This window comes from Notamacropus eugenii, chromosome 6 (genome assembly GCF_028372415.1).
Source record: "Notamacropus eugenii isolate mMacEug1 chromosome 6, mMacEug1.pri_v2, whole genome shotgun sequence".
Taxonomy (NCBI): Eukaryota; Metazoa; Chordata; class Mammalia; order Diprotodontia; family Macropodidae; genus Notamacropus; species Notamacropus eugenii.
Genome location: NC_092877.1, coordinates 7,157,313 through 7,181,811, shown reverse-complemented (window position 1 = coordinate 7,181,811; position 24,499 = coordinate 7,157,313). Strand labels below are relative to the sequence as shown.

The 24,499-nt window shown below is 43.0% G+C and overlaps 1 protein-coding gene and 1 pseudogene across 2 annotated transcripts; both read left to right on the top strand.

The window, feature by feature from the left end:
- The first annotated feature begins 337 nt into the window (after window positions 1-337).
- Window positions 338-24,023, top strand: ACCS (1-aminocyclopropane-1-carboxylate synthase homolog (inactive)). 2 transcript variants are annotated; one of them, XM_072618306.1, is made up of 15 exons: window positions 338-420; window positions 2,441-2,725; window positions 8,714-8,773; window positions 9,640-9,710; window positions 10,805-10,874; window positions 12,642-12,708; window positions 17,639-17,736; window positions 18,288-18,365; window positions 19,024-19,124; window positions 19,509-19,598; window positions 20,485-20,530; window positions 20,641-20,782; window positions 21,008-21,150; window positions 21,688-21,841; window positions 23,601-24,023. In XM_072618306.1, exons 2-15 carry the CDS (start codon window positions 2,567-2,569, stop codon window positions 23,669-23,671), a joined length of 1,350 nt encoding a protein of 449 aa, XP_072474407.1. In that variant the 5' UTR covers window positions 338-420; window positions 2,441-2,566; the 3' UTR covers window positions 23,672-24,023. The 2 variants fall into 2 exon arrangements, with proteins under 2 accessions (XP_072474407.1, XP_072474408.1); XM_072618307.1 differs by lacking the exons at window positions 338-420; window positions 2,441-2,725; window positions 8,714-8,773 and adding an exon at window positions 8,828-8,956.
- Window positions 15,354-16,730, top strand: LOC140510039 (26S proteasome regulatory subunit 4 pseudogene; annotated as a pseudogene).
- Window positions 24,024-24,499: the final 476 nt, after the last annotated feature.

The following is a 24,499-nucleotide window of genomic DNA, read 5'->3' as shown; positions in this document are numbered from 1 at the left end:
TTGTGTGTGTGTGTGCGTGTATTTAAAGTCCAGTCTAAACGGATCGACAAAACAAGCCTTGATCTGTAGCGTTTGTCCCTTTCTGAGGTGTACATGCCGGTACTGATCATTTAACGATCGCCTCTACCGGCCGCCCCATCTCTCCCCGACAGCTTCAGCACTCTCTGGGAAGTGGGTTAGCAGACTAAAGCAAAGCCCCGGGGCTGCCCAAAGCTTCCCTGCAGTTGGTCGGGCTCCGCCCCGCTGGCGGGGACCCTCTTTTGCCAGCTGGGTTGTAGCCCTAGGCGCTCCTCCCAGGGGGGCCTGCGCATGGGGCCGAGCTGGCCAGTCCCTCCCTCCGTTTTCCGGACAGCGCCTCTTCCGGGATCCACGTTCTCACCCAGCCGAGGACGCGACTATACCCTGGAGTAGGACTGGGAAGTAAGTGTGCTCCTCTTTGATCCCGCCTCTGCCTCAGAGGAGGGAGGACTTTTCCTGACCCCTCTCCGTCCTCTTTACATCGGACACCCCTCCAGTCCCCCCACTGACCAGGTCCCCCGGAGGAGGAGAGTGGCTCCAAGTCCTGGACAAGCCTGGTTTCAGCCTCTTACAGAAAAGTAGACATAGTGCTGATTTGGGGCTGGGGTCTCTCGGTGCTTCGGCATACTGCACTCAAGTGGGCTGGGCTAGCCCTCTTCGGTCCCCAACAAACACCACCCCTGCGAATGTCTCGAAATGTCAGAGCTTGAAGGGACCATCTGAACCCTCTCCCTTTACAGAGAGGGGATCTGCAGTCCAGCGAGCAGACGGCTTGCCCCACGGAACCGGAACTAGAACTTGGGTCTTCCAAATTCTATTCCAGAAGCCAGAGGAGAGGCAGGCAGACTGCTGAGCTGCTAAGGGAGCTGGCCTCCAAGTCCGGTTGTTCTGGGCTGATGTCCGTCCGCTGATACCCTGGTAATGTGCGATCCTAGGCACGTCTCAACTTCTCAGTGCCCCAGAGAAGATGGCATTCGGTTTGGTGGAAGGAATTTCCCCACTGGGATTCCCAATACCAGAGAAATCACAGGCTTACTCCCCAAATAGTCAAAAAACTAAATTTCTCCCCAATTTAAAATAAGGCAGGAGAGGACTGATGTGAGCCACGCCCCTTCCATCTCTCCCCCCTTCCCCTCCCTACGAGCCTTGGTAGATCTGTGGTCCCAATGTAGCCAGTGGGAACCTTTCTTCATTCCATCTACATTTAAACTTCAACATTGTATCTAATACTGACCTGGGCCTCTCAAAACCTGAAACTGTTTCCGTTGGGTTCCACAAATATTTATTAAACCCTATCATAAGTTCTTTCTTTGCCTCTGCAGTACATAATTCCTTATCCAAATCTTTCTAAGCTGCTAGCTTCCTTCCCACCCCTTTGGAATAGACAGGGTAGGTGGGACTGCACGGAGTCCTCATAAACACAGTCTTGCATTTTGACTGGTGGTTCCTCCCTAGAACTTAGAGGTAAACTGGACGAAGGTTCTTGATGGGTTGGGACCCTAGAGGAGACTCCCGGGCTTCTAGATATGACCCACTTTTTCTGTCTCAGAAAGGCAGGAAGCTTTTCTCATTTCGTAGAATCCTGACATTTAACGGATTTAGTTCAGTAAACTTGGATAAAGGCGCTCCTGAGCGGGTTGCCCAGCTTTAGGTTCTGAGAACACACGAAAGCACTCTGGTAGGCTCTGGAGAGAGGACGTTTGGCTGAAAAGTCCCAGCCAGCACGCGGCTTAGCCAATAGCCAGGTATTTGGAATTTGTGTATCAGAGATGTGGCAAAGTAACGTGTCTCCTCCCTCCTCCCCACCTCCCCACCTTCAGTGCTAATGGAATCTTACAGTATCAGAGAATGTCAGAGCTGGGATGGAATTTGCGGACCCTGAATTCAGGTCCTCTCTTATATTTTAGGTTAGTATGAGAAAACAGATCTTAAAAAAAGGAATTGTCATACTGACCTTGGATAAGGTGGATCCCATCTGGAAATGGCACAGAGGGCACATTATTTTTCTATTGTTTGTTGATTTTTTTAAATTAAGGTTTTCTTATTCAACATGATTTTAAAGGAAAAACAAAAAATTAGTGTGGCTAAGGACTCATGGCTTCCAGACAGAGGTGTGTCTGAGTCCGCTGGTATAAGGCCTGGGAGACAGCCAATCCTTGAATTTTCAGGATATTTTTTGTCATCTGCCAGTACTACAACTCAGAGTTTTGAATTGTTGATTATTTAAGACTTAAGAAAGTGAGAAATAAAATATTAATAACACAGATTAAACTTGAAACTGTCATAATATATTTTGTTTTTGAGGGGAGGGTTAGTTGTTAAATTTTTACTAGCATATTCCTGCTTCCAACTCAATTTATCTGTAATCCCATGAAAAGTACTAGAGCATGATTTTAAGTTCTATATCTTTATTTTCTCCTAGATATTCAGCATCTTTAAGCAGGAGGCCAGAGGGCTGGCCACCTCCTCTGCTTCACCATCCATTCAGGATTTGGGCACTAACCGTGTAGAGGGCCTGGAATCCTCTGGGAAGACAGATAAAGAGCTTATGGATTTCTATGGATTGGGTGATCCTGCTGCCAAGTTCTCCCAGATGAGTCCATACCTCTCTTCTAGAGGAAGCCTCATCAAATGTTTTCGGGATGCAGCAGAGAAAGGCTATAATGCCTACCACTTGGATGAGTATGACGAAGACAAGAACCCTAACGTGAGTGCTCCTGCCCTGGGAAGTCACAGGGAGTAGTCCTGGGGGTAGGCAGTGTGGAGAAGGGAGGGTTGCTGCTAGGCCAAGCTCCATCTTGCCAACCAGGGGAGCTCCCAATTTATTAACTTCAGAGCAGATCCCTGAATGATCTTCAGATATAAGAAGGCTCCTGTTGTTTACCTTGATTAGAACACTGGGATCTCATTTCTAAAAATCTCAGCAGGTTAAGGATTTTCAAAATTGTCCAATCTGAAAGCAAAAGCACTAAGGCAGAGCTCTGAGCCAATGGCACTTTATTTTAGGGGTCCCTGGCCCGCACTAATGAAGTGGGCCTTAGATCTTCCTTTGGGGTGCTACAAGAGGCCCACAGACTATAAGTAGCCCATGAAGTATGAAATGTAAGAACCATCATTTGTGTCAGACTCCCCAGTTCATCTCACCCAGGGACCAACAGTCTGAGCCCTGTTTGGTTTCATGCACATCCTTTATGGCTTTTAGCCATAATAAGGGAACAAGTCTGAATTCATATATTGACTCATCTAAGTAATTCAGAAATATGTACTAGAAACAATGAATCACCAGCCATGGAGGTGAGTAGTCCATTAGATTGTGTGACCCTACAAATTAAATAACGGTATGATACATGATGTATATATGTATATATATATATATATATATATATATATATGCACATATATATATATATATATGTATACACACACACACAAATATATGTATAACATGGCTGTTACAAAAAGATGACTCTTTTCCCTTAAAAGCTTATTGACCCTTAATCTAGCCCAATTTCCTGCCTCAGTCAGCATCACTAAGGCATAATATGAGGAAAGGAAATGATGAACAAGAGATAGGGATTTCTCCCCCAAATATCCTGGTTTCTCACAATGATTATATGGTACAGTCATCCGTGAATTTATCTAATTTTTTTTGCAGCTTTAGTTGTATTTTCAGCTTGTTTAACCAACGGAGGTGATGCAGTGCCTAAATTTACTTTCCCCAGTGTCAAATTAGAACTGCCCTCTAGTTTTTTAGCTGACGTTACCCAATTTTCTACTCGATAACTTCCCCCACCCCCTTTTCTGACCCTACTTTTCAATGAGGTCAAGACCTTGTTGGCATTTCTATGGGCTCACTAGTAATGCTTGTGATTCCTTTGTGTTTATCAGCTCTCACCTGGAGCTCTGGGTCTTAAATAATGGACAATAGAATATTAGAGTTGGAAGGGCACCTTGTAAGATAGAACATAGAATGTCAGGAGGAATAGACATAAGAACATTATGCTGGCAGACCTGTCAGGAACCTTAGAATATAGAACTCAAAATGTCACTGCTTGGGGGGCTATAGGACATAACATATTAGAATTGAAAGGAATTTTAGAACATAAAATATTAGAACTAGAAAGAGCCTTAGAATATAGAATGTGAGGGCTGGAAAGAACCTTAGAACACAATGTAAGAGTGGGGAAGGATCTTAGGATATAAAATATTACACATGGAAGGAATTTTAGGACATAGAATGTCTAATCTGGGAGGGACTTTAGTACATGGAGCATAGAATATCACAGCTAGAATAAATCTTAGATTGAATACTGTCAAAATTGGAAGGTACTTTTGGAACAAAGAACATTAAAGCTGAGAAGAATCTTAGAGATCACTTAGCCCAGTGGATCCCAAACTTTCTAAATATGAAGACTCCATTTAAAGGTCAAAAATATATTAAAGACACACACATGACAGTAGTTATACTAGTAATATATATTAATTGAAAAGATCCATTATGATAAAGGTATTATTTTCTAATAATATACCAAGATGAATTTGTATTCATTTTATGTACTTTTGAGAAATAGTTATATGTGTGAGGCATTATTTATCAAGTATTCAGAAGATGTGTTGACTTCTTTTTGGATCTGAATGTGAATCTGAGGGCTCCTTGTAATAATTCATTCTTCCTTTAGAGGGTTTCTCTTTTTTTCATGTTGAAAGTGACTGATTTAGTTCATGCTTCTCACTTTACAGACGAGCTGTTTCCTCATCTATGGGGATTATCACAAAAATATTTAGAACAGCTCCTTTCATGATGGCAAGGGACTGGAGAATAAGGAAATGTCTATCAGCTGGCAAATGGGAAGGGTGGGGCTTGACAAGTTATGGAATGTGAATGTGATGGAATACTACTGTGCTGTAAGAACTGATGAAGGAAATGGTTTTAGAGAAACTTGAGAAGATTTATATAAACTGATGCAGAGCAAAGTGAGCTGAACCAGGAGAACAATGAACATAATCATAGCAACAATTTAAGGACAACACTTCATAAGACTTAACTCTGGTCAGTGCAATGATCAACCTCAATTCCAGAGTAACCATGAGTGAAATATTCTCCCCACCTCCTGATAGAGAGGTGATGGATTTAAGAGGCAGATTGAGACTTAGCATTTTAGGACATGGCCAATAGGGAAATTTGTTTTGTTTGGCTATGCAGATTTGTTACAAAGGTTTTCTTTTTTTTCACATTGAGCATGGGAAAGATGGGAGGAAGAAAAAGATTTTTTGCTCACTAAAAAAATTAAATTATAAGGGGCAGAGTTAATATGGTAGAGTAGAAAGATGCATATACGCTAGCTCTTACCCCACAGCCCATAAAATATCTGTAAAGAAGAACTCTCAACAAATTCTAGAGCAGCAGAAGCCACAGAGCAACAGAGTGGAGGAGATTTCTATCCCAGAGTGACCTGAAAGACCAACAGGAAAGGTCTGTCATGCACCAGACGTGGAGCAGAGCCTGGCCCTGCCTTGGCCACCCAGCACTGAGAGGAGCAGATCTGAGCAGGTTTCAGGGACAGAATCTCCAGTGGCAGTGTAGATCCCTCAACCCACAGACACCAAAGGTCAGTGAGAGGGTCTTTTTGGCTGACTGAGAAGGGAGCAGGGTGTCCCCATAACTTGGGCCTCCTCAGGTGGTAGCAGTAAAGGCATCTGACCTGGAAAAAAGACCCAAGAGAGACAATTTAAAAATTATGGGACTACCTGAAAGCCATGATCAAAAAAGAGCCTAGACATTATCTTCCATGAAATTATCAAGGAAAACTGCCCTGATGTTCTAGAATCAGAGGGCAAAATAAATATTGAAAGAATCCACCAATCACCTCCTGAAAGAGACCCGAAGAGAGAAACTCCTAGGAATATTGTGGCCAAATTTCAGAGTTCCCAGATCAAGGAGAAAATACCGCAAGGAGCTAGAAAGAAACAATTTGAGTATTGTGAAAATACAATCAGGATAACACAGGATCTGGCAGCTTCAACATTAAGGAATCGAAGGGCTTGGAATGGGATATTTCAGAGGTCAAAGGAACTGGAATTGAAACCAAGAATCACCTACCCAGCAAATCTGAGTATAGCACTTCAGGGGAATAAATTGTCATTCAGTGATATAAAGGACTTTCAATCATTCATATTGAGGAAAAGACCAGATCTGTATAGAAAATTTGACTTCCCAAGACAAGAAGCAAGAGAAGCATGAAAAGGTAAACAGGAAAGAAAAATCATAAAAGACTCTCTAAAGCTGAACTATTTACATTAATACATGGAAAGAAAATATTTATAACTCTTGAATCTTTTCTCAGTATTTGGGTAGATGGAGAGATTGTACATACACACACACACATACACATATATAGATAGAGAGTACAGGGTGTGTTGAATCAGAAGAGATGATATCCACACAAAAATAAAATAAAATAAAATGAAAATTAAGGGGTGAAGGAAGAAAATACTGGGAAGAGAAAGGGAGAAATGAAACAGGGCAGGCTATAACTCATAAAAGAGATAAGAAAAATCTTGTTCAATGGAGAAGAAAAGGGAGAAGGGGAGAGGGGAAAAATGAAGCTACTCTCTCCACATATGGCTGAAGGAGGGAATAACATGCTCACTAAATTTGACATGAAAATTTATATCACACCACAAGAAAGTAGGAGAGGAAGCGACAAGTGGGGTGAGGGGAATGTTAGAAGGGAGGGCAAATGGGAGAAGGGAGTCACTAGAAATAAACACTTTCAAGAAGGGACAAGGTCAGTTGTGGGGGAAAAAATAAGGGGGGATGGAGTAGGACAGAGGGCAATGTAATTAGTATTACACAACATGATTATTATGGAAATCTTTTGCAAAACAACACATATTTAGTCTGTATTGAACTGCTTCCTTTCTCAGTGGGGCTGCGGAAGGAGGGGGGGAGGGAGAGAAGTTGGAATTCAAAGTATTAACAACAAATGTTGAGAATTTTTATTGCATATATTTGGGAAATAAGAAATACAGGGAATGGGGTATAGAAATTTATCTTGCCCTACAAGAAAAGAGAGAGGATGGGGATAAGGGAAGGGTGGGGTGTGATAGAAGGGAGGGTACATTGAGGGAAGGGGTGATCAGAATGCAAGGTATTAGGAAGCAGGGGGAGGGGAGTGATGGGGAGAAAAATTGGACATGTTACAAAGTGAGGTAAAAGCAATTAGTATTAAAACAATTGACTGAATTAATTACTGAGAATAAATCAATGACATCTTTAGTTTGGGGAAAAGAATTTAGTCTAAATTTCCTAGAGGAAAGTAACCTCAGATAAAATTTGGCATTGATGGAAAAGTCAAGGTTTTAATGGTAAATTTGATTTTATGATTGCCATTTAATCAGGAACTAGAACATGTATAGATAGACATGTAAGCCACTTAAGACTTGCCTCAAAAGATGTTCCTTAGCCAAAGTGAAATTATAATCATATTTGAAACCTGGTTGTTGGAACTTGCCATTTTTAGATGCCATGGGGCTATTAATTGACTGTTCTTCTGAGTCTAACTCCAGGTATGGATAGCCAGAAAGGCGGTCTGAGCCTCCAATCCATGATGCCAGTAAGCCAGTGAGATGCTGGTATGAACTGCAAAAGGTGATCTCATGGGAAGGGTGGGAGAACAGCTGTTCAGCCTGGGCTGAGGTAGGATTCTCCTGACTCAATTTCCCCACTGACACCAGGCAGACTTTAAGCCTGACTGAATGCAAGTGGAAAATCTACTCCTGCCTGGAATTGACATGAGGTTGGGGAGATATTGTATCCCTGCAATGTCCCTACTCTTGGTGGTAATTTCTTATAGTCAAAAGGTTTGTAAGCTTAATACCCGATCTATTAAATCATAGATTATTGGTAGGGGAACATCCGAGGTTGTCTAAAATTAAGCTGTTAGGCATAGGACTTTAGACCAACAACAATAAGTTAGGGTCCTTTAATTCTTAGTAATACTGTGGAGACAATTAGGTCAAGAGCTTGTGAAGTTAGCAACATAAATATTATTTGTGTCTCAGTTGGTTAATGTTTAAAAAGCAATTCTTTTGTGGTCCATAGTGCAAATGCTTTAAAAAGATGTATCACCTGACCAAAAGTTTGACTTGTTTTATCTGTTATAAACTGTGTTAACAATAAAAAAGAAAATTAAAAAAAGAAAAAAAATTAAATTAAAGAAAATGGAAATCATTACCTACCCCACGGAGTTGTGAAAATCAAATTAGATAATGCCTATAAAATGTTTTGCAAACCTTAAAGAACCATATAAATTCCATCCATCCATCCATCCATCTATCTATCTCTCTATCTATCTATCTATCTATCTATCTATCTATCTATCTATCTATCTATCTACCTACCCATCCATCCATCCATCCATCCATCCATCCATCCATCATCTATCTATCTATCTATCTATCTATCTATCTATCTATCTATCTATCTATCTATCTATCATCATCATCATCATCATCAAGAGACCCCATGCTTTTTGTTTTATGACAATGAAATACTCAAAGAACGGAGGGGCCTGTTGGGGTTACGATACCTGCTAGTCCATTGCATTGATTAGGGCTGGGTCTTCCTTTCCTACAGAGGCAGCCTTCTCTACCATACCCATATCATCTCTTCCTCTTTCTCTCCCACCTCCAGGGAATCATCAATTTTGGAACCAGTGAAAACAAGCTCTGCTTTGATCTGCTGTCCAGTCGGGTGAGTCCTGGGTGTCCAGCTGAAGATATGCATGCTGCTTTCCTTGAATGTCTCCAGGGAATAGCTCAGAAAAGACTGAGAGGAAGATCACAATTTTTTTCTTGAGTGTGGACATGGCCTTTAAAGGGATAGCCAGAGACCGGAGTGAGAAAACATGGCATACATTGAAGAGTTTTAGGCCAGGTCAGTGAACAGAGACAGGATGTTGTCTGGAGTGTGTGTGTGTGTGTGTGTGTGTGTGTGTGTGTGTGTGTGTGTGTGTGTGTGTGTATGTGTGTGCATGCATGTACATGAGTTCATGTGTGCATAACGGTTGAGGGGGCCACAGTAATGAGGGCAAGAACATTGGATTTGAAGCCAGGAAGCCTGAGTTTGGATCTCGACTCCCCTACTTATTCTGTTTCTGTGAATTTGAGTAAGTCCTTACTCTCTCAGGACCTCAGTTTCCACATTTGTAAAATGAGGAAAATGCTACCTATGTCTCACAGGTTCTCGTGGGGAACATGTTTTATGAAACTTTAAGCACTGATATGCTTTGGGTAACAGCTCGTAGGAATCAGAGCTAGGAACAGATTCTCACTTGTTGGCCTCCCAAGACCAGGGCTTTTTCTGCTCCTCCGTGTTGTCCACTAGTGATCAAGGTTAAGTAGCATCTCTTCAACTGTGGGGCTGTAGGAGAGTATTCCATAGCAATCACTCAGGGACATGGGCCAGTTCATGTACAATGCCTCTGGCATGTGTTTCCTCCATCCCCCGGCCTGTGTCCTGGCCCCCACCCCTCACCTGGACCTGGGAGATCCTTGCTGTCCCTGAGCTGTGAACCTGCCAAGGTCTCAGGGCTCTGTTGTGTCTTCTTTTCCTACCAGCTGACTCAGAGGGACATGCACCACATTGAGCCCGCCTTGTTGCAGTATCCAGACTGGAGAGGACACACATGGTAAGCAGTTTCCAGCTGCCTTGCTTTGGAGACCTGAGGACACAGTTGACTGACTTCTTGGGGAAGGGGGAAAGGAGATGGCTTTTAGGATCATAGGATTTAGCGTTCGAAGGGCTTTGGAGATCATCTAGTCAAACCTGAGAGTGAGCAAAGGGACTTTAGACTAGCCTAGAATATAATGTTAAAGCCAGAAAACACTTTGGAACCTAAAATACTACAGCTGAAAGAGAACCTAACCTGGAACCCTGACAATAAATAAGTCAACAAACATTTATTACATGCCTACTATATGTCAGGTATTGGATATGCTCACCTAGAATATTAGAGCTGCAAGAGACCTTAGAACATGGAGTACTGGAGCTGAGAGAGAACCTAGAACTTGGAACAGAGAATGTTAGAGCTAGAAGAGATCTTAGGGGAGGTAGCATGATATGGTGGAATGAGCGCTGGGCCCAGAGTCAGGAAGATCGGAGCTCAAATCCAACCTGACACTTACTAGCTGTGTGACCCTGGGAAAGTCACTTGATCACTGTTTACCTTGGTTTCCTTATCTGTACAAAAGGATAATAATAGCACCTATCTTCCAGGGTGGTTTTGGGGATCAAAAAAAGATAATAACTGTAAAGCACTTAGCACAGTGCCTGGCACAGATGTCATAAAAATGCTAGCCACCATCATCATCATCACCACCATCACCACCACCACCATCATCATCATCATCATTACTGGTATCACTGGGAAGATCACAACCTCCTTAGGCTATAACATCTTTGCAAACTGAAAGTGTTACACTGGATCAGATTCTTTCCAGCTCTATGTCTATGACCTTATGATCCTTAGATCAAGGAACATAGAATGAACATCAGAGCTAAAAGATGTTAGAACAGAGAACATCAGAGCTAGAAAGGACCTTAGAAAAGAGAACATCAAAGCTAGAAGGGACATGAGAACAATGTCAGAGCTGGAAGGGACCTTTGAATCTTGGCCTTCTGAGATGGGGGGGAGCCTTGGGGGGAAGCCTAAAGGCAACCTGATGTGGCTGTGAGATCCATCACTGCTGCCTCATTCCATGGGTTTGTTTGCTTGTTTTATAGGCTTCGGGATGAAGTGGCTGGGTTCCTGTCCTACTACTGCAAGGCTCCTGTTCCCCTCAAACCAGAGAATGTAGGTACTCCTGTTCTTTAACTTTTCTTGACATGTGCCTCTTGGGATCCTTAAGAGTAATAGGTGTGCTATCTGGGTGGGTGGATGTGGGCTGACCTAGCTGCCTTTTTTCTTAGTTCTTTGTATTAGTTCCCTTGGAGGAAGGATTTACCTTCCTTCCCCTATTCTGGGTGGGAGGTATTCATTTATCCATCCATCCATCCATCTATCCATCCATCTATCCACTCATCTCATCAGACAACAAACCTTTGTTAAACACTTACTATGTAGTGTACTGGGGGAGATGCAGAGCTTAGATAAGATATTCCCCATTCTGATGGAGCTTCTCATGCTGTTGGGAATTAGAGGGAGGAAGGGAACAAGCTTTTATCAAGCAGCTACTATATATTGTATTCCAAGCACTGTAGTAAGATCTTACTTAGCTTACTTACTTAACAAAGATCTCATTTGAACAAGACACAAGCACTTTTAAAAGTATTATTATAATAGCTGACATTTATATATCACTTTACACATCTTGTCTCATGTGGTCTTTACAACCACCTTGTGGAAGGTGCTATCTTTATTCCTACTTTACAGAAAGAGGAAACTGAGGCACAGGGGAGGACTAGTTAAATGACCTGCCCAGGGTCATGCAGCTAGTAAGGAATAGATCTCAGTCTTGAACCCATATGTTTCTGACTCCTAGTTTAGTTCTCTACCCACCATGTTGTCTCCTTTGGTCATTTGTTTTTGGACCAGCCTTATGATTTCCTTGGTTTAGGGAACTCTGAGTGAAGAATTCCCCTCTACCACTGCAGCCCGGCACCTGTCCTGCACCTTCCTGCCTTCCTTGAGAAGTGCAGTATCCCTAAGGTGTCAGAGAGTAGCAAAACAAATTGGGGGAGGGAGGTCAGATAGGGAGGGAATAGGAACCAATGGAGGGGATCAGAGAAGGCTTCATGGAGGAGAAGGTCTCATCTGGATTGGCTTTTAGAAATGGGAGCAATGCAGGGTCTAGCGTGATTATCTTTTTCACTTGGCTCTGTGATTCTTCCTCAAATGGCACCTCCTCCCCCAATCTGAGGTGCCCTTGATCACAAGGTCTTTACCTCCTGTGTCAAATAGAGCCGTCTCAGCTGAGTTTTTCATTGACCCTGGAGCTCAGCCTGAGCAGTAAGGACCTTTGGGCACAACCTTCTCTTCCCTGTCTCCACCCCCAGCCCCATAAGCCTGAGGAAGAGGAGAGGACTGGGCCTCTCTCTCCATGTAGGGACAACTTCCTCTTGTCCAAAGCTTTCTGGTCATTGTTTTTTCTGAAGACACTCATCTTTGTCTGTTCTTTACCTAGAGGCACCTAGGTAGCACAGTGGCTAGAGACAGAGCACTGGGCTTGGAGTCAGGAAGACCTGAGTTCAAATCAAAGAGACCTTTATGAGCTGTGTGATCCTGAGCAAGTCATTTAACTTGTCTGCCTCAGTTTCCTCAACTGTAAATGGGGATAATAGTACCTACCTGTTGGACTCAGATATGATATTTATAAAGCACTAAGCACAGTGCAAGGCATATTGTAGGTACAACACTTAATAAATGTTCCCTACTTCCCTCCCTCTCTCCCTCCCTCCATCTGTCTCTCCCTCCCTCCCTCCCTCCCTCCCTCCCTCCCTCCCTCCCTTCCTTCCTTCCTTCCTTCCTTCCTTCCTTCCTTCCTTCCTTCCTTCCTTCCTTCCTTCCTTCCTTCCTTCCTTCCTTCCTTCTCTCTCTCCTTTCCTTCCTGTGTCTCCTCAGGTGGTTGTGGTGAATGGCTGTGCCTCCCTCTTCTCTGCCTTGGCCACAGTTCTATGTGATCCAGGGGGTGAGTGAGCTTTCCTGAGCCACGGGGTGCTGGTATCTGGGTTGTGACATGACTATGAGTAAGCAATACTGCTCCAGGCATCAGGCTTAAAGGAGTCACCTTCGTATCAAGAGTGAGAGAATCATCTTTTCTTTTTTCTAATGCCTTCTCTAAATATTGGACCATTAAATCACAGATTTAAATATGGAAGGGAATTTAGTGAATATGTGATCCAGGAATTCTTAACCTAGTATTCGTAGACACCTCCCTCTTCCCAACCAAGGAATCTGTGAACAGATTTTAGGGGGTCCATGAACTTGGATGGGAAAAAAAATTATTTTTTTTTCACTCACCTCTAACTGAAATTTAGCATTTCTTTCCATTCTGAATGTGGCACTGTTCCAAGAAGAGTTCTGAATAGGCTTCACCACACTCTCAAAAGGATTCATGAAACAATAAAGGTTAAGAACTCCTTATGTAGTTGAACCTCCTTGGTTTTTAGAGGAGGAAACTGAGGCTCACAGTGACTTGCCCAAGGTGACACAGGTAGTAGATAAAAGAGCTGGATCGGAACTCAAGTCTTTTGATTCCCAAATTAGTCATCTTTCATTGTATCTTATTGGTATCAGGAGATGTAAAGAGAAATGGATTTGGAATCAGAAACAGCTCATTTTAGATCCTGAACCTGATACTTCTCTATCTCTATAATGGTGCACAATTGATTTTCTCTCCCTAAACCTTATTTTCCTCATCTGTAAAATGGGCATGGTAATACTTCGATTACCTCCCAGAGCTATTGGGAGGAAAGCAATTTTCTGTGTGTACATACACACATGTGCATAGCTATATGTTTGCACATACACATATATATGTGTACATGTAAATAAACATGCATAGTATATGTATATGCACGCATGTGTAGGCATCTACATATCTCTTCATACTATTGGTTAACAATGGGTAGAGATTAGCCTTTTGATGGGAAAAATTGAATTCCTAGAAACGTAATGATTTAGGTCAGAGATCCTCAGTCTTTCTCTTTTTGGCTTTCCTAGAAGTCTGATGATTGTAGTAAGGGGGTAGATCAGTGAATTTGCTAGGGGCAAAGTAGGGAGCAGGAGTAAGGGGTGGGAGGAGGCTGCTTTCTGTGTATGTAGTCCAATTTTAAGTTCTTAAGAGAGACCTTGAGAGTTCCTTGTATCGCTTCTTCTGACCACCATGTGAATGATTGCCCTGTGTGAGTTCTCATTAAAATAGTCTTTTTGGCAAGCGTCCATTTTGCATTCAAACATGGTGACCAGTCCTTTGGAGCTGTACTCTCTGAGTTTGAATGCTCAGCAGTTTAGCCTGAGTAAGGACCTCAGTGTCTGGTAACCTCTTACAAACTTTGGAATTGGTTGTGTGACATGGGAGACACTGGCACAGAACCTCTTAGGACAGAGTGCCCACATCAGAGAAGGTACTATGCTTTATAAACAAAGCAGAATTGAAACAGTTCAAAGGAAATGGAGGATGCACAAATTTAGAGTATCCACCCCAAGTGTTCACATGGACTATTTGTTCCTGATCTGTGGTAGAGCATTCCGAGCTCATATTGGTGTGATCAGCCACAGTTGGACATAATGAAATGACTTTGGCACAGTGATGTCATTTTGGTCCTCTTCAAGAATGGGACAACCCTGCCCCTCTCCCCCCATGTAGCTCAATGATCCTCTTTGAGATGGTTTGGCAGGAGCTTCCTGTTATGGAGATCAGTCATGTAGGGTTCCAAGTTTTACTGATTGATTGGTTTAGGTTGAAGCTAAAGGCCCTGTAGGACTTATGCCGCCCTCTTCATTTCCCATTCAGCACTCTATCTCCTTTCCAACGGAGCAGCCATGTAAGAGAGACAGGTGGTGCAGTGGTTACAGCATTGTCCCTGGAGTCAGGAGGACCTGAGTTTAAATCCAGCCTCAGACACTTACTAGCTGTGTGAGTTTGAGTAAGTCACTTAACCTTGTTTGCCTCAGTTTCCTCACCTCTAAAATGAACTGGAGAAGAAAGTGGGAAATCACTCTAGTATCTCTGCTGGGAAAACCTCAAATGGGGTCACAGAGAGTCAGACATGACTAATCAACAAAACAAGAACAATAAACCATGTGATCCTCCTCTGAACTGTGAAAGAACATTATGGTGAGGTGTTGGAGAGAGTGTTCATCTTTAGAGTCAGGAGTCCTGGGTACAAATCCTGGATCTGCCACTTACTACCTACCTGACATTGGACAAATCTGGGCCTCAGTTTCCTCATCAGTAAAAAGATGAATTTCAACTAGATGACTGAGGTGCTTTCTAGCTCCAAATCTGATCCTACAATCTCATAGTGAAATATTATTGTTGTATGTTGAAAGGGTTGTTGGATTTCTCTTTTTTTCACTTAATAGTATTTTCTTTTTTCTCAGTTACAGGTAAAGATAGTTTTCAACATTAGTTTTTGTAAGATTTTGAGTTCCAAATGTTTCTCCTTCTCCCCTCCCCAAGACTCATACAATCTGATAAAGGTTATACTTGTACAATTGTGTTAAACATATTTCCACATTAGTCATATTGTGAAAGAAGAATGAGAACAAAGGGGGAAAGCCACAAGAAATAAAAAACAAAAAAATGAAACAATGTGAAAACAGTGTGCTTTGATCTGTATTCAGACTCCCTAGTTTTTCTCTGAATGTGGAGAACATTTTCCGGGCAATGGATTTCTGATGTCAGAGGAGACTGTCGGGAAGCTGGGAGCATGATGGGTCAAAGTCCAAATGGTGGATGTGGTCCTGGGAAATTGCAAGAAGAATGCAAGGACAAGAAGAAGACATGGCCCTCCAATTCCAACTAGGGAGGGAAAAAATAAGAACACAAAAGGATCAGATACTGCCAGTAAATTGCCACTGGAAGCACCTCACACCCAATGCAGGCTAAAATTGTTGAAATTAGACAGAATTAAACATTATCTTCTCGTGGAAGAAGAATTCATCAGAAGTCAAGAACAAGTGAAACCACTGAAAGAAAAACAAGAGGAAGGATGATCAAAGGTTGATAGTCTGAGAGGCATCCCAATGTTTGTAGGGACCGTAGAGGAGATAATTAATTAAGGAGATAATCACATCGTTGTGCTGACCTTCGTGGAATCAGAACATTATGTCAGCTTTCTGTCATTGTAGACAAGGATCTTCTAGAACCAGGATATTCTGTCCTTAACCATAAGGTTCATGATAGGAGTTCTGATGGATGAGACAGATCCCCTCATTATGATGATGAAAATGGAGATGGCCCCACAGGAGGCATATGCTAATATTGTTGAATTGGATAATCAGATTCAAGAAATTAATGAAATCTGCGGAGCTTCCCCTCACTCATCCTGATTATTAGGAGCAGATGGGTATTAAGCCACTTAAAGGACTTGTTTGGCCCAGGTAAAACCTTGTTAGTCGAAACTATAGCAAACCAGACCTCAGCAAACCTTCTCAGAGTTGTTGGTTCTGAGAAGTACTTAGGAGATGGGCCCAAACTTGTCTGAGAATTGTTCTGGTTTAGCTGAGGAAGATGCTCCATCAATTTTCATTAATAAATCCATGCCATTGGGACCAAAAAGTATGATTCAAATTCAAATAGAGAAAGAGAAATTCATGAACAATGTTGGAATTGTTGAAGTAGTTGGATGAGTTTGATTCCAGGGGAGATGTGAAAGTGATTATGGCCACAAACCAAACAGAAACTTTGGATCCAGCACTAATCAGACCAGGATGTCTTGACCAGAAGATTCAGTTCCCTCTGCAAGATGAAAAGACCAAGAAGTGCCTCTTTCAGATTTGTATATGCAGAATGACTTTGGCAGATGATGTAACTTGAGATGATTTGACCATGACCAAAGATGAATTGTCTGGAACAGGTATCAAGGCAATTTGTATAGAAGCCAGTCTGATGGCCCTAAGAGAACATAGAATGAAAGTGACAAATGAAGACTTCAAAAAAATCTGAATGTACTATATAAGAAACAAGAAGGCACCCCTGATTGACTCTCTGAATGAGATTTAAATATATATTACTAAATTTATATATTATATGTGATTATAACATAAATATTATATTATAACATATTGTACTGTGTATTACAAAAAATATATTATATCATAAAGTCTATTACACATAATAATAGAATTATATTTAGAACTAATTATAATCATAAATTATTTCATTAATTGTTAATCAATTTTTATATACAACTCAGATATGATCTGTGAGGTACCCATTGAACTTTACTAGTCTTGTTCACTGTGTTATACTGTATCCCACAATAAAACATTCTCTTTCAGAAGGAAAAAAAGGGTCGATGCGAACATTTCTGCAAAACTCAGTATTTCTGCTCACATTCCTCTGGGTCAGGATTACCTTTCTAGAATCATTGGGTTAGAGCTGGAAGGGACTTTAGAGGTGATTAAGTTACCATCATTTCATTTTTTTCCCCTTTTAAACATTTTTTTTGTATTAGCAGAAATTTTCTCTTCCTTCCACCTCCTCTTCCAGTTGAAAAAAGAAAAGCAAAATCCTTGTAACAAATATGTATAGTCAAGCAAAATCCCTCATTTTACAGATGTAAAATCTCAGCTCTTTGCTCTCTCTCTCACCCCTGATATCATCTGTTGCCAAGACTTGTCACACAAGCTGGGATTTGAACCTAGAATCTCTGACTTCACTGTGCCACAATTCTTCCTAGGATTTCCATGCTCTTAACTTTGGAGGTGGAGTGTTGGGAGGTGTAAAAATCTTCTAGAGCAAAAAAAAATTCTCTTACTAAATATTCCTGAAAGACAGATGGTTGGGATGGGCCAGGAGGTGGAGGGTGGGGATGGGGTAAGGAGAGCTGACTGGGATGGTTGGAGGGAATCTCTTTAAAATGACGAACTTTTCTGCTCTTTGCTTTCAGAGGCTTTTCTGATCTTCAGTCCTTATTATGGGGCCATCACTCAACATGTATATCTCTATGGAAATGTTCAACTGGTCTATGCCCATCTGGAAAGTAGGGTAAGAGATGCCAGGACTCCCAGATGGGACCTGAGCTTTGTGACCTCAAGGATAAAAGGGAATTTTCTGAATTTTGAAATGGGCACTAAGGTGGAGAAGGGAAATGCATTTGAAGTAGCCAGGACTAGAAGTGAAAGGGAAATAAAGTCATTTTTCACCTCCCATATAGTTTAGGGCTAATCCCAGGTGATTGTTTCAGATTCTCAGTGGCCCTGAAGTGGGATTCAAAGAGGCATGGGTAAGGAAGGAGTGCATTCCTGGGGAACAACCAAAGCAAAGGCAAAGTGGAGCCTGTGCATGAGGGAGAAATAAGACAGCCAGTTTGACTAGATTGTAGGGAATAGGAAGGAGAGTAATGTGTAATAAACCTTGAAAGACAGATGGGGACCAGGTCATGAAGACTTTTGACTGTCAAAGAGAGGAAATTATTTGTAATCCTAGAGATGATAGGGAGCCATAGAACTATGGGGAGGGAGGAGAGGGAAGGACTTAGTGTTCAAGTCTTGTCAGCCAGTGGGATTTAGCACAAGTGATTCGCAAGGTCTTTCTAGGTCACTGGGATGGACAGCCGCCCCTTCCAACTCATGGTCAAGAAGCTGGAGATAGCCCTTCAGGGAGCCAAGTCTGAGGTATGTGGATCTCAGCTCCAAACCAGTGAGGACTCCTGTTGTTGAGGTGGATTCCTTCCCAGGCTTTGAAACCTGTGGATTCACTTCAGCCATGGGTGCATGGCCAGAAGTAGATGACTCTTCTGAATAGGAAATGACCACGGAAGGGTTTATCTTCTCCAACAGATTGCTGTGTGACCTCAGACAAGTCATTTCTCTGCCCTGAATCTCAGTTTCCTTTTCTGTAAAATGAAAGTATTCTGTCTTTAGAGATAAAAATATCTAGCATTTACATGGCATTTTAAGATTTGTTTATCTTATCACGTTATTTGTTATTTCATTTGATTCCCCTGAGAGAAAGTGCTATCTTATCTTTACTTTACAGGTAAGGAAACTGAGACAGAGAGAGGGTGAGTGAGGAGGACTACATATTTAAGGGAGTTCCTGAGGCAGGATCTGAATGGAGGTCTTCTCGATTCAAGCCCATCACTATGTAGTGCACCCCTTGCCGTCTCTGATTTCTGAAGGTCTTTCCAGCTCTAACAATTGATATCATTCAGTGACATTGTCCTGAGTCATGATCCTTGTTGGGGGGTGGTGGTGATGGTGGTGGTGGATGGAGGTAAGTTATATTCTTCCAAATCCATCCCCTCCATCCACATTGCTCATGTTGTTTCAGGGAATTAAAGTCAAAGGCCTCATTCTCATCAACCCCCAAAACCCTCTGGGGGACGTCTATTCTCAAGAACAGCTGCAGGAGTGCCTGGAGTTTGCAAAGAGGTGTGTTCTCACTCCTCTCTACCCATCCCCCATACTCGAGTGAAAAGCTGAAGCCCTCAGGGGTTGGACCTTGGTGTATAAGTTGATGAGAAAGAATAGAATCCCTTTCCTCCTGAAATATGGATTCCATCTACTGGTAGTAGGCTGGAGATCAGGGGTTTAGGTTAGAGTAGGGCAGGGGACTGCCTAATAGTCAATTCTACCCCCAGGTTGGAATGAGAGCAGTGGCCACTCATTGAGAGATTGCTTTGTGGATGTTGAGATAGACCATGCAGTTCCTGGTATTTCATGATGAGTAATAGGGACAAAGATGTCACCCTCTGTCACCAGGTCTATGGTGGTGCCCCAGGATCCTTTTACCGTCTCTTCTTTCCTCTGACCCAGGCATGAGCTTCACGTGATAGTGGATGAGGTGTACATGTTGTCAGTTTTTGATGAATCCGCCATGTTCCAAAGTGTCCTGGGCATGGACAGGTGAGTGCTGGGGCTGTGTTATGAGAGCTGGGCTACATTCCCCACTCCCTAGAAAACCCTTGATTGGAGCATGTCAACCTGGGATATGGCCTGACATGGGAGAGAATACTCCATCATCTGAGAAGCTTTGGGTATAGCCCAGCTTCATGTGTCCTGCATAGCCTGCACTCTGAGGTTTCCTTCTCCTGAGTGATGGCTTCCAGTGAAAACCAATGGGAGCTCTGAGCTCTGAATGCCTTCATTCTGGGGGTAGCATGGTGTTGTAGAAAGAAAGTTGTGCTTGGAGTCTGAGGACCTGGGTTCAAATCCCTCCTCTGAGGCTTACTACATATGTGACCTTGGGCAAGTCATATAATAACTTCTTTCAGCCTCAGTTTCTTCATCTGTAAAATGGGAACAATGATAGCATCTAAGTCACAGGGTTCTTCTAAGGCTCCAATGAGTGAATGTATATACTCTGTAAGCATTGAAGTACAGCTGTCCTCCTTAATTCATTGGTTCTTGGAAATGACTCTGAGATATGTGGCGAAATTAAAATCCTCAAAATTAAAATCCTCATTTCTTAGATGAGGAAGCTGTGGTTCAGAGGATGTACTGATGTGCCTTTAGTCACATAGCTGGTGAACATCAGAGATGGGGTTTGACCTGGGGTTTCCTGGTTCTGAAAAAACCACTGGGATCTTTCCACTGCATTGGGCAGCATAAGTAAGGAAAACTGACAAGTAGAAATTAAGTGATTTATCCAAAGCTCTATGGAAAGTCAATGACAGTCAGAGCTAGACTCTAAGTCCTTTCATCCATTCATTCATTGAGTACTGAAAGTCATGTGCTTTTTCTATTGGATCATATTATACCTTCTATTCCTTTGTGCACATCCTCATTACAGGCTTCCTGATCCTCAGAGGACCCATGTGATATGGGGGACCAGCAAGGTGAGCCCCTTGTCGGACCAGACTCAGGAGTATTGGAGAGAAGGAAAGAATGAATTTTCCCCTGGGAGTTGGGGAAGGGTTGGCCACCATTCAGAGTATCTTTTCTACAGGACTTTGGGATCTCAGGCTTTCGCTTTGGCACCCTCTACACGGAGAACCAGGATGTAGCTAATGCTGTGGCCTCCCTTGGTTGTCTGCACGGCATCTGTGGAATCGTCCAGTATCAGATGGCACAGCTGCTTCGGGACCGAGGTGACACAGTTGGGTTTCCAACCTGAAGTTGGGACTAAAAAAAAAATAGGGAATGATGTGAAAAACTATAGACAATAGGATTCATCCATCTTCCCCATGGTGATGAGTCTTGAAAGTAGGTAGGGAGGAGAAGCTTCTATTGTTAAAATCACTGGGGTGATGTTTTAGTAGGAGAATTGGTAGGTTGGTGCAATTTCTCTTCGGGGTTCCCTTCCACCCAAACAGACTGGATCAACCAGGTATACCTATCTGAAAACCATGCCCGGCTCAGGGCTGCCCATGCCTACGTCACAGAGGAGCTGGAGACCCTGAATATCCCCTTCCTCAGGACAAAAGCTGGTTTCTTTGTCTGGATAGACTTGAGAAAGGTAAGGACAATTGTGGGTTGGGGCCAGTTCTGGATAAAGGAATGATTTGTTCTTTAATTGAACAAGCATTTAATGTGTCTGGTGCTGACCTAGGTGCTGGAGACCCAGAGACAACAATGAAATAGACCTTGCCCTCAGCGAGCTCCTATCCTATATTTGGGGAGGGGGGGAAGATTCAAAATTCAAATAGATAAATGGAAAAATATGCACAATAATAAGAAAGTAATTTTGGATAGGAGAGAAAACAAGCAACTAGGGTCAGGGGCAAGATCAGGAAGTTTCTTTTAATGAACAGTGTACTTGGAAAAGTCATCTGGATCCAGAACGTGAAGGATTGTAAATGTGAAAAAGAGGAGTATTTTCCCAGGGAGCCACTAGATCTTCTTGAGCAAGAAAGCACTGGACATAGAGTTGAGAACAGCTTGGCAGCTGTGCGGAGGGTGGTCTCAGAGGGGAGAGATTCGAGGTCAGAAGACCAAGGAATTGTGGTAGGAACTGCCCACGAGTTCTCTCTTTACGAACCTAACTTGCTCCTAGTACCTGTGCTCGGACACCTTCGAGGAGGAGTTCTCCTTGTGGCGCCGTTTCCTAGACCACAAGGTACTTCTGTCCCGTGGAAAGGACTTTGAGTGCAAGGAACCCGGCTGGTTCCGCCTGGTCTTCTCAGACAAGATCCACAGGCTGCGGCTGGGTGAGAGAGAGATTCTCCCTTTTCCTCTCTTCCTCCCACTACCTGGTGAACTCTGCATCCCTAAAATTGTCTCCATACCTCCCAGTTCCCTCTCTTTTTTCCCTTTCCCTTCCTTTTGATCTTCTGGGTCTTGTCGTTTGCCTTATGGCTTCTCCTTTAGGACTTCCCAGCCTTTCCATCCACCCTGAAGTCGAACCCTGCATTTGTTATTTCCCCAGTTGGAGCGTGAGAGCCTTGAGAGTAGGGGCTGTTACTTTCCTATTTCTACTTGTACTTCCCAGGAGTGTTGTGAGGATCACATGAGTTATTTGTGAAGTGCTTAGCACAGTGCTTGGCACAGAGTCAGCATTTAATGTTTCCTTCCTTCCTTCCTTCCTTCCTTCCTTCCTTCCTTCCTTCCTTCCTTCCTTCCTTCCTTCCTTCTTTCCTTCTTTCTCTTCCCTTTCCTTTCTTCTTTTCCTTCCTTCCTTTCTTTCCCTCCTTACCTTCTTTCCTTTTTGTTTCTTCCTTCTTTTCCTTCCTTCTGCACTTTTTACTTCTTTTTCTTTCCTTTCTTCTTTCCTTCTTTTTCTTTCTTCTTCTTTCTTCCTTCTTCTTCTTCCTTCTGTCCTTTTCTCTTCCTTCCTTCATTTCCCTCCTTACCTTCCTTCCTTTTTCTTCCTTCCTTCTTTTCCTTCCATCTATCCTTTTTCCTTCTTTTTTCCTTCTTTTCCATCCTTCTGTTTCCCTCCTCTCTTCTGCTTTTCCCCTTCCTCTTTTCCTTCCTCCCTCTGTTCTCTTCTATTTGTATTCCTAGTGCTTAGCATAAAGTAATTGCCTAAAAATTCTTTCATCCATCCACCTATCCATTAATATCTATTTTGGGCCAGTTAGGTTGTGCAGTGGATAGAGCACCAGTGCAGGAGTCAGGAGGCCTGAGTCCAAATCTCACCTCAGACACCTGATACTCAGTAGCTGCGTGACCTTGGGCAAGTCACTTAACCCCAATTGCCTCATCCTGGGTCATCTCCACTCATCCTGATGAATATCTGGTCACTGGATTCAGATGGCTCTGGAGGAGAAGTGAGGCTGGTGACCTGCATAGCCCTCCCTCACTCAAAAACAAAGTCAAGTGCAAGTCATGTCATCATTTCTCTGATGGCATGATCTTCAGCAACACAGGATGAACACTCATACAATATCTATTCATTCATTTGATTCAGTTTGATGAATCCTTCCTACATGGTTCCTATGTGCAAGGCCCAATAAAGACAAAGTCCATTAAACAAGCATTTATTCGATTCCTGTTGTATGTCAGGCATTGTAACAGGAGCTGGGGATGAAACAGGTCCTGCCCTTAAGGAGATTCTTGTCTGCTAAGAGGAATGAGACATTGATCAGTCAATCAATCTGAATTTATTAAGTGCCTGTTGTATACATGGCAGGTGGGAGATCTCAGAGAGCATATGTTCTATCAGACTGGGGCATAAATAGCTAAAATACAAGCTTAAGTGTGATGGGTCCAAGAAGAGATCCAGAAACAAACAGTGCAGAAAAACTTGAGAGTGGGGAGAGTGCTCTTAGCAGAGAGTAACTGTAAAGGCTTCATGGAGAAGGTGGCCCCAGAGTTGACCCTGATGGGAAGAGGACTCCATCAGGAAGACTTTTCCTGTGACTTCTCTAGCCCTTTGTAGAGACCCAGGTCCCTCAAATTTTCTTACTCTCCCTCCCTAATGAACTAGCACCTCCATCCTGCTTGATCCTTCCTTTCCTTCCCCAGGCATGCAGCGGATCGGGGAGGTGCTTGAGAAGGAGCCCCACGTGGACAAGACTCCTTCACCCAGCCAGTGAAGGAGAAGATCATTCAATTGAAGTGAGGTGGCCTCTGACTCAGGGCCCAAGGAGCTGGATGCTAAGTTCAGGCTGTAAACAAGACTCCTTCACCTGTCTAACTGGCTGCAGAAGAGCAAGCTTAACTGAGCTGTTTACCAGAGGGAGACCTGGGGTGGACTGCCCCAGGAGAGAGATTGTACTTTGGACTGTTGGGCACCTCTCTGTACCATTTATGATATTCTTCTGTTTTTCCTTCTGCCCAAGCAGAATGGGCAGGAAACTGCCTGGCAAAGCTGGCTTCTGCTCCTCTCCCTGGGAGTCCTCAGCCCCTTCTTGAAGCATCAAAGTAAAATAAAGGTTTTCCCTTTGAGAGTCTTATCATTTTCCCTGTTCAGTCAGGAAGCTGACTGCTGTGTGCTGGGCCCCATGCCAGGTGCTGGGGGTATGAAAAAAAAAAAAAAACAAGCTCTGCTCTCATTTAGATTGTATTGGGCAGACAAGCTGTCCACACATCAGTTTTGGGATTGCAACTGGATCACTGAAGCCCAGGTGAGGAACTCCCTTTGTCAAAGCAGGCCAGAGCTTTCTCTTCAACTCATAATCTTAGAGAGTCACCCAGCACTTTGAGGGCAAAGAACTTGTCCAGGGTCACAGCCCCTATGTGTTGGAGGTGTTAGAAGTGAGCCTGTCCAACAAGCCCCCAACAGTGAGAAACATGCTCACCTTAAATAAAGAAAAATACCTGTTGTGAAATCAGGAAAGCTTTTTATCGTTCTTTACGTCCACCCTCCAAATGCACAGGTAGCCTTCCCAGTAAGGTTACAGGACGACTACACGTTCAGAAAG